General features: G+C 42.3%; 1 protein-coding gene across 1 annotated transcript; it reads left to right on the top strand.

Moving 5' to 3' along the window:
* Nucleotides 1–585: 585 nt before the first annotated feature.
* On the top strand, nt 586–7,364 carry LOC124615743 (pro-resilin-like). Its single transcript, XM_047143824.1, has 3 exons — nt 586–617; nt 4,931–5,440; nt 6,872–7,364. The coding sequence occupies exons 1-3, from the start codon at nt 612–614 to the stop codon at nt 7,151–7,153; spliced, it is 798 nt and encodes a 265-aa protein (XP_046999780.1). The 5' UTR covers nt 586–611; the 3' UTR covers nt 7,154–7,364.
* Nucleotides 7,365–15,860: the final 8,496 nt, after the last annotated feature.

Here is a 15,860-nt window from a genome sequence, read left to right as displayed (position 1 = left end):
ACACATTTTTTCTTCTATCGAGTCCATACGGCTCGTTCCCCTTATACTCTCTTCTCTGCGCTTAACTGTGGAATTCCTTTGGAACCCATTCATCTACGAGACTTTTAATCACATCATTATCCGCGCACTCAATTCTACATCACACAACGCGAAGCGTCCTCTACATTTTCCTATCACAAGCCGAGTTCTTCGCATTTACAGAGAACTATTGTGCAAATGTGGCCGATGATAGCTTTTACTGGTCTTCCTTTTTACGTCATGTAGACAAGGTATTCGGAGATTGCTGCATAAAACGTCAAATTAGATCTGATGGACATTCGAAACGCGACAGGGGGGAAGAGAGACGTGGAAATTACGAGTTGCCCAATCAGAAGCAATATGCTGTCTTACGTTGCTTTTGGAATGAGACAGACTCATAGGGGCGCTTCAGATTAGCTAACAAGGTCGGGCAGGGCGCTGACGTAACGGCGGAGACTCCGACACTCCTCTCAAACTGGAGCAGCTGGTCCCAGCCCCTGGAGAAGGCCGGCGCGTCCATGGAGCTTGCGTATAAATACCGGACGGCGAACTGGAGGGGTCACTCGCAGTGCAGCGTCTGTCTCCTACGCAACATGAAGGTAAGACAGCCGCGGAGAGAGTCCGACGCCAAGGCACTGATCGTTATACGCTTCTCCCACTATCAGTACCTGGGGAGGTTTCGTAGAGCACATGACAGAAATTTTAATACGGATCACACACGGTTTACGTTTTCATATTCTGAAGGCCACATACAGCATTAATTCTTAACCGATAGTCTAAAAATACTAGGGAACTTCATATTCTTCCGAATTCTGTGTAATTTGTAGTCCAATTGACTTGTTCATTATGTTGCTAAGGGCTGCAACACTTAGAAATAAGTATAAGCGGCGATCAAAAAGCTTCCGTTCGGGAGCCGTGCGGTCCAGAATCGGTATGCCAATCACGCAACAACGCCGTGAACTCTGAGACAATCATCCCACCAACGTACAAGGTCGAAGATACCCGTTAGGTATACCGTGTCCTGCTGCGTGAAGAAGTCTGTAACTGCTTGACGCGCTTCCTCAGCCGACAGAAATCATCGCCTCTCCAAGGCCTTTTTTTAAGGGATCAAAGGTTTGATAATCACATTGGCAGAGATCAGGTCTGTAGAGAGGGTGCTCGATGCCATAGTTCACATTTCCGCATTTACCACACTGTCTCAGGCAGTCTACTTGAATTTGCGGAATGTATTGAAATTTTTTCTGAACAATTATTTCCCCGCATTACCATTACAAGCTTTTAACACTGTTTTCTCCATCCTGTTTAACGTGAATCGTGGGAAAAAGATAACACATAAAATCAGTATTTATATTAGTTCACGATAGTAACAAAGACAGATTACAGCCAGGAAGATTTAAACTGAGGTCACCGACAGCAATAGAGGTCAGAGAAGGTGCGGAATATGGAGATAAAGTGAAATAATGAAGAGAAGGACGAAAGAAAGTGACGTCACGGAGAACTCAAAAGAGAAAGAATTAGAACTGGCAGGAGACGGATTTGCTTTGCAGTTTGATACACATTAATACAGTAATTGCTATTTTTTACGTAAAAGTTAAGTGCCTGACGGAAGAAAGTGCTTCAGCAAATTCTTAGATAGAATGGGCCACTGAATTTGACATCCATGGCACGACAGCTTCTTCCAGGTGGAACTACGATACTAGATAAGTGAGAAATTCTTTCGTAATTATGGTGCGATATTGGTTTACCTTGTCTGCCCGCAAACATGCTAACGGAGGATGTGTAGGTGTGATATGGTCGAATAGACGGATTTTGCAGATTTTACGGACAAAACTTGTGATGGCTTATGACATCTTTCATCGTGGCTGTGTCAAGCCTTCAGGCACTTCTCCGACACTCCAGAATGGGTTGCCCAATCGATTCATCAATAGACTATGCCTTTGATCATAATTACAGCTCCAGTCTTTCTGTAATTCAGTTAACACTCCTTCTCCTTCTCTCTCTGTATCTGTAAATGTGTGTGAGTGTATGTATTCCCGCCTAGCCCGTCTACAGAGTGAAAAAAAAAAATAATAATAATAAAAAAAAGAAACACCGACAAACTTGAGGGACAGGTCTTTATATAGAAATAAGCGAAAAATATCTAGTAAACCTAAGCTCTAATATACATACCTTAGGAGCTATGAACTCTTGTTCATCTAGGCTACAGAGAAACACATGCCTTCTACTGAACAAGTGATCACAGCTTTTAAGGTATGCATTTTGGAGTACTTGTTTACTGGGCTTTTTTCCTTGTTTTAGTCGAGACTACCTTACCTCCTCCAAAAATATGCAAAACCAAAGAGCCTACAGTAGAAGAGATATATTTTATAGTATCGAAGATGAACAAATGCTCATATCTCTTAAAGTATGGACTCTAGAGCCCTTGTTTACTAGCCTTGTTTCTCGTTTTGATGTTAGGGACATGTACCTAAAGTTCTTTTTTGGGACATCCTATATATACTAGTAAGTGTGTAGTTATTTTGGAAGACAGTGAATAGTGGTCCGTAGAAGATTCTGCACAGAAGTCTAAAATCAAAGCTAACACAAATCCCATAGCACTGCATATGTGGAGTTTTAGCTTTATACGGACTGACAGACTCAGTCAACTGCGAAGTTAGAATCTCTGTTATTATTTGATATACTAAGAGAGATTTCGTACTTGATTGAGTCTATTAGTCTGTATAAAGTTACCTTTACCGTAAAGCACAGAGAGATGTATTTAGTGCTGCCACAGAATTTCCGTGAAACTGAGTACATTCCAATTTGTGTCGTTGGATTTTTTATGAAACATTAATCTTAAGTCCTCAATTTTTCTATTTTATTATCATGTACAAATTGTAGGAAGCACCATTCAGTTGTGTTATACCTTAAACGATAGTCTGCCGGTACGCTGTAACGTACTTTTTATGTAAACCAACGTTTGGTTAACACCTTTTATCTACAATAATTCAATTAATAGAGCTACATGGCCAGAGACTTTTCTCAAGTTTATCCATGCAATAAGATGTTAATAGAAACACTGAGAAGTTTAGAACTGCAACATATTTTATGACTTATTTGAATACTGATAACGATGGAAAGAGTACTGATGGTGTTTTAATAGCCTAGTAGAGAAAGGAAGAAAGACATTAAATAACTTCTTACAATATGGGTTTGTAATAATATAGCATTCTACCACTCTATATCGCCATTTCCTCTTTATTTTCTCATGCTAGTTTGAATTCGATCACAGACAACTGCAGTAAGACTCTATTTCTTTACAGACAAAACTTCAGAAAATTTTTTCTCGTTATCGTTCTGTAATTTACCAGAAGTCAAAACTTCAGTGGTCACAAAATGAGTAATTGACTTTTAAGGGAAGTAAATTCAAGATTTTATAAACACAACACTCAGTTTGAAGTGAAAATGATCCGCCAACGATTGCTATTACTTTACTAACATATACCCTTCCTAATTTCGATAGACAGTCACTTAAGTGACGCTCATTTTTCAAATTTTCTTTGATCCATGCGTCCCTCTCATTAGATTGAACATTCTACTGCTGGTTAAAAAGACTAAGGCTAGAAAATATTTGTCTTCTTAACTCTAGGGAACGTATTAATTTCAGACTGCAAGCACCTTATCAACGGGAAACGTTGTCATGCGGTTCTCAAACAACACAATGCAGGTAATGCATTGGGAACTAATGATGTACCTGTTAATAGAATGATGTTAGTTTATTGTTTACCAGGCAAATAAGTTCTCTACGTTGGACATATACACTTACATTATTACTCTGCAATTCACAACTTAGTGCCAGACAGAAGGTTCACTGAACGACCTTCAAGCTAGTTCTCTACCGTTCTATCCCAAAGAGCGTGCTGGAAAAACAAACAGCAATTTTACCGTGCGAGCTTATATTACCGTGATGATCACGCCTTTCTGTGTAGGTGAGGACCAACAAAATATATTCATACTCTGGGAAGAAAGTTGGTGATAGAAATTTCATGAGAAGATTCTGGCTTAACGAAAACCGGTTATATTTTAAGGAATGCCACCCCTGTATTAATACTAAAATGATAATTGTCGACAGGACTGACTGCGGATGTTTGGTTCAGAGCCGAGTGGAGGGTCTGAATCACAGGCTGAGACGGTTCTGCGACCGTGTGGGCTGCAGATTCCTCGACTTGCGCCATAGGGTGGTGGGGTTTCGGGTTCCGCTGGATAGGTGAGGAGTCCATTACACACAGCAGGCGGCTACACGGGTAGCAGGAGTTGTGTGGCGTGGACTGGGTGGTTTCTTAAGTGTTATGGCCTCGGGCAAGTACAGAATGGGTCCTTTTACCGACCTCCCGACTCAGCAGCATTAGTGGCAGAACAAAGACTGGGACACTCAGAAGTTTAGGACAGGTGGTAGGGACAGAGCATCAAGTGACATTATACTGAGTGCATTATCCGAAAATTACCTCGAGCAATTACACAGAGAACCGACTCGAGGAGATAACATCTTGGACCTACTGATAACAGACAGACCCGAACATTTCGACTCTGTAAGCGCAGAACAGGGAATCAGTGATCGTAAGGCCGTTGAAGCATCCCTGAATATGGAAGACGTTCTTCCTGCGAACCATACGCGACTGGAATAGGAAATGGAAGTAATGACAGTGGAACGTAAAGTGCCCTCCGCCACACACCGTTGGGTGGCTTGTGCAGTATAAATATGGATGTAGATGTAGACATCAACATATACCATGTAAATCACTATTAATACACAGGCTCCCTTTAACAGAACATGTTTCCTGCGCTTCATTTTTTGCATAAAATTCTAACATTACAGTTGCAGTAGACGGTTGTAACGACTTATGACATACAAAGCAATTTTGTCTTTTGACAGGTGTACGTCGTCCTGTCAGCGCTCGCTCTGTGCGTCGTCGCCGAGCCGCCAGTCGACCGGTCGTACCTGCCTCCCAGCTCTGAGTACGGACCTCCCTCGGCCTCCTCTCTCAGCTCTCAGTACGGCGCCCCAGCAGCCAACGGTCTCAGCATTCAGTACGGAGCTCCTGCGCTGACAGGCGCCACTTTCGGTCGCTCAGGCGCTTCCAGCCAGGGTCCAGCAGCTCGGGTCTCCTCCAGCTTTGGAAGCGCCTCCTCCAGGAGGTTTGGAACAGGCAGGAGGATCGGCGGTGGTCTCTCCACTCGATATGGCGCTCCTTCGGCGGCTGGCCGTGCCACTGGCTTTGGAGGACTCGGTCTGTCCACACAGTACGGCGCCCCGTCATACTCTGGTGACGCGCTCTCCACTCAGTACGGTGCGCCCTCTGGTAACGCTGGTGGCCTTTCTCCAGTGTATGGAGTGCCCGGATATGGCTACGGTCGCGCTGGAGCCCAGGAAGATCCACTTGCCGTAAGATTCTCCTCTATTTGCCATATAGTCTCCAATTTGTAAATGGTCCTATGTCCCATATATTGATAGAAGTTATATGCTGAACAGGAAGAAAGTTACGATGAAATTTTAAATTTACGTAACTACAATGTCAACAGTTGTTTAATCAGTTGATGATAAAAATTAATTTTATGTATTACATTACTAGCTACTTATTGACATTGTAGTTAGGTAAATTTAAAATTTCTTCGTAACTTTCTTCCTGTTCAGCATATAACTTCTATCAGCATATGAGTCATAGGAAATTGTTGTGGTCACCTCCAAGTCTCTTCAAAGCAGGTGCTCTATCTCACATAATAACTCTTTACAAAACCTCTCGATGTGTTATTGGAGAGTAAAATCATAAAACTTATTGCCTGAGGGATTTCTTGCTAATATTTCAGTATGGAACGATTTATATCGCTTTGTTTCACATTCATAAATATAACCTCACTGATCTTCAATGAAACACAGACTTCCTAAACATTTCAGTATCAAACCATTAGCTTTGCTATCTTTCACATTCATAAATATATCCTCATTGATCTTCAATGAAACGTTAATTTTCTAAATATTCGCTTCCTAAACATTCACTTCTTCACATTCTCATTCAGTGAAAATATTCACTTTCTAATGAAGCCAATACTTAAAAAGGGAACATTTTGCAGTAAGTGGAATACGCAATGTGAATAGAAATCCTAACCACATATAATGTATTTTAAACGACTTTTAGACTATTTTTCAAAAAAGGTATTTCACTTGTCTTTCAAATTTGCATCTACACAATAAACAGAACAAAACTGGGTTATGTTCAGGTGCATCAATGTAGAAGTTAAAAAATTAAAGATGGTGTACTAAGATCGACACCTACAGTGGCGGAAACATATATTCAGCACCATACATACTTAGAATAAATATTTGTTGATTTATGTTCATGTATACCTCCCTTTGCCGGCCGAAGTGGTCGTGCTGTTCTAGGCGCTGCAGTCAGGAACCACGAGACCGCTACGGTCGCAGGTTCGAATCCTGCCTCGGGCACGGGTGTGTGTAATGTCCTTAGGTTGGTTAGGTTTAACTAGTTCTAAGTTATAGGGGACTAATGACCTCCGAAGTTGAGTCCCATAGAGCTAAGAGCCATTTTTTATACCTCCCTTTTTCGGAGTTAGTAATCAATTTGCTCTTCCACTCAATGAAAATTTATTTTAGGTTACCGTCGATTGTAGGAAATGCTGCAGAAATGATGATTACTTTAAATTTATTGAAAAGCCGTTTGAATCGTTATTAATTATTGTAGGCATGTCAGAATACTTGATTTCAAACATTAAACAATTCAATGAATTAAAAAAAAAATATACCTGTTAATCAGCTGTTAAAGTGGAAAAGCACTAAAGCAAAACTATTTTTTCCCTCCAGGAGCCTGCCAACTACGAGTTCAGCTACTCGGTGCAGGACGGCGAGACGCTGAGTGACTTTGGACAAGAGGAGTCCAGGCAGGGGGAGAGCGCCCAGGGCCAGTACCGCGTGCTGCTGCCTGACGGCCGCAAGCAGATCGTCTCCTACCAGGCGGACGAGGGCGGCTACAGGCCCACCGTAGAGTACCAGGACACCGGACTCACCGCCTACTCCAACGGCGGATATGGCTACGCCAGGGGGCGCGCCGGAGCTGGAGCTGGAAACGGTGGATACCACTACTGACCAACTACTGAACTGTTCAGAATGATGAAACTAAACGATGCTGCCACCTAATGTACAATGCACAAAACTGATACTAGAGACATATACATATACTATTTATAAAGGATGGATGTTAAATTTGAAATCATAGAATGGATGTTTGATGTGTGTCTTTCCATTAGAGCTCAGTACGTTTTCTATTTTGTGTATGAAAATGAATAAATTGTTCTAAAAGCCACTTATTCTGATCTCAGTTTTCTCTGCACCTTGTACGCCATCATGTGCTTTTAATATCTGCACTTACATTCACGGAATATATATTTTATAGCAAAAAGTAACAGCACAAAAATGAAAAACAGTTCATGCAGAAAGTTTTCATTTGCCCTTTGATATACTCCCTTAGATATGAAGGCTTTATGCATGTGTACTAAAGATTTTGGACGTCGGTTGGTCTTCACTGAAAAAAAATTCTGGAAAATTTCATGGGAAATATTTGTAACTATTATGGAAATCCAAGAATGAGGATTTGATACAATACAGCCATGCAGATGACAGTATGTTAGAAATGTTTTTATCTCATATAATAACATAAATGAATTGACATCATCTATTTTCTAAGTTCAATGCACTTTCCTTTACAATCAGTTGGTGCTGATTTCTGTTGAAGATGGCTAGCGTAATGATCGCTTCCACATTTTTTTCAGTTCTTGCTGTCAGTATTGCACAAACTCGTGACGACAAAATACAGCGTGAAACGTCCCCTTGGAAAAATTATGAATTACTGTGCTGGTAAGCCTCCTACGTCATTTGGTTTACAAACAGTGGAGCAAAACTCAACGTACTCAGACAGTTTTCTCTTTACTTATTCTGATCGTCACTAAAGTGACACACAATATTTCAGCGCAATGCAATCTGAGTTTCAATAATCCTTACAAAAGAATGTCCCTGGCTAACAATAACATTTGCCTTTCATGAATCGCTTACCTCACAAAAATCGACCTTACTCGAACTACTGCAGTACATCGAGCGCCAATACTGCCAGCTAAATAAAAGATTCTAACTACGAAAGGCACTAACTACTGATAGGCATAGTCAGCAAATGAAAGATTTTGATAGAGAACCAACAATGTATTTACCTTAATAATGTACAAAAGTCAACATATATATATATATATATATATATATATATATATATATATATATATATATATATATATATATATCAGTTCATGATATCCAGTATTACAAATTTATCCTTTCTGATGGACACACGTCCAGATCGTCGCTCTCAAAATTCTGCCATCTCTCTCCCCACATCCAGAACTGCTGGCTTCTCACCTCCAACTGACCAACGCTAGGTGCTGTTCACATCCAACTACCCAATAATGCACAAGCGAATACTCCAACAATGAGACCAACCAGCCACACACTGCATACAGCATAGTCAGTGAGTTTCATACAGAGTGTTACGTGGCATTACAAACATAAAAACCTAAAAAGCATACTTACAAGTGTACATTGTCAATAACACTTCTTTGTTAGCCAAGTTTTGCAACTGGCTATGAATTGCTTCCTTTAATGAGTATCTGAGGCCACTAATGTCTGTGAAATGACTGGAGTCGTGAGAAAGCGAAAATAAACATTTTTCTATAATCACGTCACGTATGTTGATGAAGTAGAGCTGGTTGAGTGTAACATTTCGCCTTTAATTCAGTACATCAAACCGTTTGAATACAAGATGGTACAGTCTGTGATATTCCTGAGTTGTTCAGAAACGATGTCTAACATTTGGAGCTGCGAAAACAATCGTTGAAATTACCATGATGCTTCGTAAAATTTGAAAGAACTTTTTCTTCCAGAGTAGGGTCCTCAGTGAGCCAATATTGTATGCAAGAAATCATATTATTTATTGCTTCTTCTGCGTTCCTATTAAAGACATTACAGCTTTCATAATGTCTTGCACATATTCTTGATTTAAAGATTTTAATAGAACATTCAGAACCATTGCACAGTCCTTGTACGTAAGTTCTAGAACCTTTTATTTACCAAATGTAGGGTTATGACGATATATTATGCACATTTGCACTATTTTATTGAATGGAATGCAATTTTGCTAAGGAAATGGTGCATTTTTGAATGATTTTGGTATTATTTCTGGTTTTTAATATTCAATTCGCTTTCATACTCCTGAAACTAAGAAAACAAAAGAACACAGCTATCAGGTAGAACTATCAGGTAGAATATTACGACGACCTACCTAATAGCTAGTAGACTACTGGCCACTAAAATTGCTACACCACGAAGATGACGTGCTACAGACTCGAAATTTAACCGACATGAAGAAGATGCTGTGATATGCAAATGATTAGCTTTTCAGAGCATTCACACAAGGTTGGCGCCGGTGGTGACACCTACAACGTGCTGACATGTGGAAAGTTTCCAACCGATTTCTCATACACAAACAGCAGTTGACCGGCGTTCTCTGGTGAAACGTTGCTGTGATGCCTCGTGTAAGGAGGAGAAATGTGTACCATCACGGTTCCGACTTTCATAAAGGTCGTATTCTAGCTTGTCGCGATTGTGGTTTATCGTATCGCGACATTGCTGATCGCGTTGGTCGAGATACAATGACTGTTAGCAGAATATGGAATCGTTGGGTTCAGAAGGGTAATACGGAACGCCGAGCTGGATCCCAACGGCCTCTTATTACTAGCAGTCGAGATGACAGGCATCTTATCCGCATGGCTGTAACGGATCGTGCAGCAACGTCTCGATCCCTTAGTCAACAGATGGGGACGTTTGCAAGACAACAACCATCTGCACGAACAGTTCGACGACGTTTGCAGCAGCATGGACTGTCAGCTCGGAGACCATGGCTGCGACTACCCTTAAGGACGCAGCATCAGACAGGAGCGCCTGCGATGGTGTACTCAATGACGAACCTGGGTGCACGAATGGCAAAACGTCATTTTTTCGGATTAATCCAGGTTCTGTTTATAGCATCATGATCGTCGCATCCGTGTTTGGCAACATCGCGGTGAACGCACATTGGAAGCGTGTATTCGTCATCGCGATACTGGCGTATCACCCGGCGTTATGGTATGGGGTGCCATTGGTTGCACGTCTCGGTCACCTCTTGTTCCCACTGACGGCACTTTGAATAGTGGGCGTTACATTTCAGATGTGCTACGACCCATGGCTCTACCCTTCATTCGATCCCTGCGTAACCCTACATTTCAGCAGGATAATGCACAACCGCATGTTGCATGTCCTATGCGGGCCTTTGTGGATACAGAAGATGTTCGATTGCTACCCTAGCCAGAACATTCTCCAGATCTCTCATCAATTTAAACGTCTGGTCAATGGTGGCCGAGCAAATGGCTCGTCACTATACGCCACTTACTGCTCTTGATGAACCGTGGTATCATGTTGAAGCTGCATGGGCAGCTGTACCTGTACGCGCCATCCAAGCTCTGTTTGACTCAATGCCCAGGCGTATCAAGGCTGTTATTACGGCTAGAGGTGGTTGTTCTGGGTACTGATTTATCAGGATCTATGCACCCAAATTGCGTGAAAATGTAATCACATGTCAGTTCTAGTATAATATAATTGTTCAATGAATACCCGTTTACCATCTGCACTTCTTCGTGGTGTAGTATTTTAATGGCCGGTAGTATATTTCCACCTTTACCACGGATAACAGGGTCGACGCGCCGTAGCATGGGAGCAATGAGGTCTTGGTAGGCTGAAGGAGGGATCTGGCACCACAAATGCACACACAAGTCACATAATTACTGAAAATTCCCGTAAATTATTGGGAGGGGGCGATGAGTCTGACGCCACACTCGGTCACACCCAAGTTGTGTTGGATCGTTTTCACTTCTGGCGGGACGGTGGACCAGCACTTCAATTGAAACTCGCCCCTGTGTTCCTCAAACCACTCAATCACACTCCTGGTCATGTGACATCTTACATATATTGCTGAAAAATGCCACTACCGACCGGAAACATGATCGTCATAGCCGGCCGAAGTGGCCGAGCGGTTCTACGCGCAACAGTCTGGAACCGCGCGACCGCTACGGTCACCGAGGTCTCCAACCTGTATACGATACCCCCTCAGTGTTAAGGTGCATTGCACAAGCTCCACTGGAGCCATTGGATTCCCACGTGAATGTCTCCCAGAGGATGATGGAGCCACGCAACCTTGTCTCCGCCTAGGAACACAGGTGTCAAGAAGCTGTTTCCCTGGATGACGATGGATTCGCGACTTCCCATCGTCATGATGTTGAAGGTATCGGGATTATTCAGGTCATGCAACGGTCCACCACTGCGCCTACTTTTAGTGCCGACAGGCACGCCCGCATTTCAGTCGTAGTTGTCGATGTCGTGGTGTTAACATTGGCACCTTCATGCGTCGTTGGCTGCGGAGGCCCATCATTAAGAGTATTCTGTGCAGTGAGTGTTCCCACACACTTGCACTTCGCCCAGCATTAACGTCTGATGTTAGTTCCTCCACAGTTCGCCGGCTGTCCTGCTTTAACAGTCTAATCAGCCTACAACGACCGATAACTGTAATGACATGTGGCCACCTAACCCCACGACGTCTAGACGTGGTTTGATCTTGGTTTCGCCACGTGCTGAAGACACACACAATAGCATTCCTCGAACACCCGACAAGTCAAGCTGGGCCGTCACGGTCCGCGCGGTTTCCCTCGTCGGAGGTTCGAGTTCTCCCTCGGGCATGGGTGTGTCCATAGCGTTAGATAGTTTAAGTTAGATTTAGTAGTGTGTAAGCTTAGCGACCTATGACCTCAGCAGTTTGGTCCCATAAGACCTAACCACAAAGTTCCAAATTTCGATCTGCCCTCAGTCAAGCTCAGGTGGACCGCCCAATTTTCCCATTCTATACACGAACAGCACGCTCATTGAAACTACATAAATCGTTCGTGTCTGACTAGCAGTCATTCCTCGCCAGATGACGCTGCTATTTTCTGGACAGGTTTATATCGATAGCTGATCAGTGTATATTTACAACTAGTTCTGTGTTGCAATGAGAACAGATGTTAATAAAACTCTGAGTATTCTGAACAGAAACAACAGCCAAGGTAGTGCTAACAACAATGCTGAAGTTAAGAAAAAAACGCGAAGCGTAATAATGAAGATTTAATAAACTGAAAGTGACGATCATATAAATTCCTTTGTACATAGGCCCCTACCTGGTGATTTGAAATGAATGGCTTGAACAAATACAGGACATTTTAGTAAGCTGCTTTATGCAGTATGATCTAAAAATGAAAAACAATTCATCAGAATCAGTAAAAACGAACGAAAATTGAAAGTATTTATGTAACGTCAACAATACTACAGAGTTTTACGTCAGCCAGAGGCTTAATTTCGGGATTGTGTTGCTGATTGCAAAATTTATTAGAACATCTATGTTTTCATAGACTTCTTGCAGCAGCTGTCAAGTGGTTTTCTTCTTTGTGGAAAGTAAGATATTACTCCTTTTAATCAAATCAATTGAACGCATATTCCAAACTACAGTGTGCGATATGAGTCTGTATTTCCGCGTTCCTCCACCTATCCGTAATTTTATGAAGCACAGGATGTCCATTTTCTAAAAAGGAAGAGTCACTGGGTTATGAAAGTAGTTTTTAATCTGAAAATATCACTGTGAAGGTTATTTTTAGTGCTCCTCATATTGTCACTCTTATATTTTCTATAATTTTTGCGTGACAATTATCCTGAAACAAATGAAGGCATATTGTAAAGAAAGAGAATATTAAAGTACTTATTTATGGGCAGTAATGTACAGAGGAAAAGAATTGGCGTGTAAAAATGTAGTACCAGTAATATGAATGAAAAGAAATTGAGTATTAATCAGTGTAACGAACCTTTGTGGTTTAAGAAATAAGAAGCCAGGTATCTGCGTGAAACTAACAATTAAACGAGTTTACTAGTCACCATCTGTACACAATATGAAGACACTGTTGCAGTTCGTCACGATGGAGGGTGAGATAAGGTACCCAGTTACAGGTTGCGATGTTGTTGACTGTCGATTAGCAGGGCGACAGGTTCATGGAGCCAAGTGGACGTCTTATAGTAATTGATAGTAATGGCAATTACGTAGATTCATATATTTCGGGTGAAAGATACAATAGTCGTTGTGTTGCCAGGCGGTGGCGGCACCATGAGACGCAGGCAGGTCTTAATCGGGGAAACGTAGTACCCTCAGCAAGTTCCTCGACAGCGACACCACCACTTCACCCCCAACATAAAGTGTGTTCCATATCGCGGCTAATGCGAACGGAATGGGCAATTTGGAAAAGGAAACGGAGCCTAAATGGCTCAGCCTACCCCACCAAACTAGAAAATGAGCGGTCCGCCCCCTGCCTGCAACCCCCCTTCTTTTATTTTTTTGATACAACTGATTACCTTGACTTGACGTAAGCTCATAACAATTTACTTGTGCAGCTATTACGCAAAAGAAGCTTAACAGAATTAATTTTCTGCTTGATCTCACAGGGACCAAAGAGCCGCAGAGCCAATTTACTAGTGTAGCCTGTGCCTCCCCCTCCCTTTTAAGGCAACGCTGGGGCTGCCCACAAAACTTCAGCAGCTTACTTTACCTTTAAGGTCCTTATGACCTTTCGAACTCATGATGGACGTGATTTATACTGCGTCTCGCCCTCCTCCAATTGCGACGAATAATTTCTGGACTAACCTGCTCTGGAAGAAGATCATTAATATATGTTAACTAAATGGGAATTAACCTGATAAGCAAATACGAGTCTTGGAAAGCTTTAAGAGACTCATGGTGAGGCGTTTCGCACGTGAAATTGAGCCGTGAAATAGAAAAATCAGACTTCCTTTGAGATCAGTGCTGCCTTCAGATATGATTTACTCACTTCGCAAAGGATGGTTGCGGATAGTACGGACTGGGGGTGATATGGTTGAAAGAATACCCCCCCCCCCCCAAAAAAAAAAATTAAACAGTTTGGAAGTGAAAGCAGGAGTCGTAGGTGCTGCGAATGTAGAGCAAATATTTAGAAGATGGCGAATGGTCGAAGGAGCTGTAACCCCGCTGCTGGGAATCAACCAGCAAAAATGGGAAGTGGCGTCCAAAACCACCAAGAGGTATAATCAATAAAAAGTTTCTCCGAAGGAAAATCCTCCCTGGTTGACTGCAAAAGCCTCTTTCGTGAGTTAGAATTGGGCTTAGTCCTCTTGCAGCTTTCACACTCGCCCACACATATCGGAAAATTCTTATGAATGGTGGGCCAAGTAACAAGTTCATTTACCTTAAAAATTGTTATGTGTAAACCCAAGTGGCCCTGTACCACAGTGTCGTGAAAGCAACAGAATACTGGATCAACAAGTTCCATGGGCACACAAATTATAGGCTCACGCTCATCATGTTGACTATAACAAAATAGGTCTGTGTGCAGACTATATACAGAGACCTGTTCCGCTTGTAATAACCTCTATTTAATCCCGACACTTCTAGGATCAAGATCCTGATTCCCTTTCAGATTAGTAAAGATTTCAGGGACCTCTGTCAACAACCCTGTTGTCCAGTCCACAGAAGAACCCACCCCTCCTCCTCCGCCTCCCTGCTGCTGGTGACATAAGGCGTAAGGCATCCGCCACATGATTATCTGGGCCCCTAATATGCCTGACGTTCAAACGAAAGGTGGAAATCTGCCCAGCGTACGATTCGCCCAATCTCCAGGGGACATGTCAGAACGTAAATCAGGGCCCAGCTACCAGTTTCTAGAAGAAATTCCCTGTGCTGAAGATAAAACGCAAATTTCTCAAGGGCAAAGAGAACTAGCAGTTCCTCCCATTCATAAACGGAACATTAAATTTCAGGAGATAACACGTGTAAACTTTGGGATACCGCTCCACGTTTTGTTCTTGGAGAAGAACGGCCACTATCAAACAAGTGGAAGTATCCATTTGGACAACAAACAGGAGTTGGAAACGGGAGTAGCCAAAACTGGGGGATTACTAAGGGCCTCTTTAACTGTATACAAGGATACCTGTGACTATCGTCCCAGTGGAAATCAACTCTGTTCTTACAGTGGTCATTAAGGGGCCGAGATGACAAAGTAAGATTTGGAACAAACTTACGATAAAACTTGCCATACCAATAAACCTAGCTACAGCCTTCTTATTTCTGGGTGCAGGGAATCTATCCAAATACCAAGTGCGCTCCTGATTGATCCTGAAACCCTCCGTAAAAACTAAATGGCCTAAAACCGATATCTGCGGACATGCCCACGTAACTCTGGATGGTGAACCCTGCCTCCCTAAGACGCCCCAGAAACGCCTCCAGGTGTTTCAAACGATCAGTGAAGGTGGCACTATAAACCATAAAATCGTTGGGTTAGTTATATACACATTTAAACTTCAGATCATCCAAGACACAGTCTAAAAGGTGTGACAAAATAGCCGCAGCAGTCTGCAAGCGAAGAGGAACACTGTTGAAGTCATATAAATTGTAGTCTGTATAGAAGGCGCTAATATGTTTATAATCATCAGATAAATTAATTTCATAATATGACTAAGATCAAGAACCGTAGAGGACTTGGCCCCAGCGAACCACACAAAGAAAATGTTTAAATGAGACAAAAGTACAGAATCTCCAACAACATTTTGGTTCACTAATTTGTCGTCAACCACCGGACGGAACTCCCCACTCTTGGCTCTAGGTACTAGAGATATG

Source organism: Schistocerca americana, chromosome 5 (genome assembly GCF_021461395.2).
Source record: "Schistocerca americana isolate TAMUIC-IGC-003095 chromosome 5, iqSchAmer2.1, whole genome shotgun sequence".
Classification (NCBI taxonomy): domain Eukaryota; kingdom Metazoa; phylum Arthropoda; class Insecta; order Orthoptera; family Acrididae; genus Schistocerca; species Schistocerca americana.
Note: the sequence above shows the minus strand (reverse complement) of the source record. Positions and strands in the feature narration are given on the sequence as shown.

Coding starts and splice junctions, on each gene's coding strand:
- LOC124615743 (XM_047143824.1), top strand. Junction 5,441..6,871: donor CCCAGGAAGATCCACTTGCC/GTAAGATTCTCC, acceptor TTTTCCCTCCAG/GAGCCTGCCAACTACGAGTT.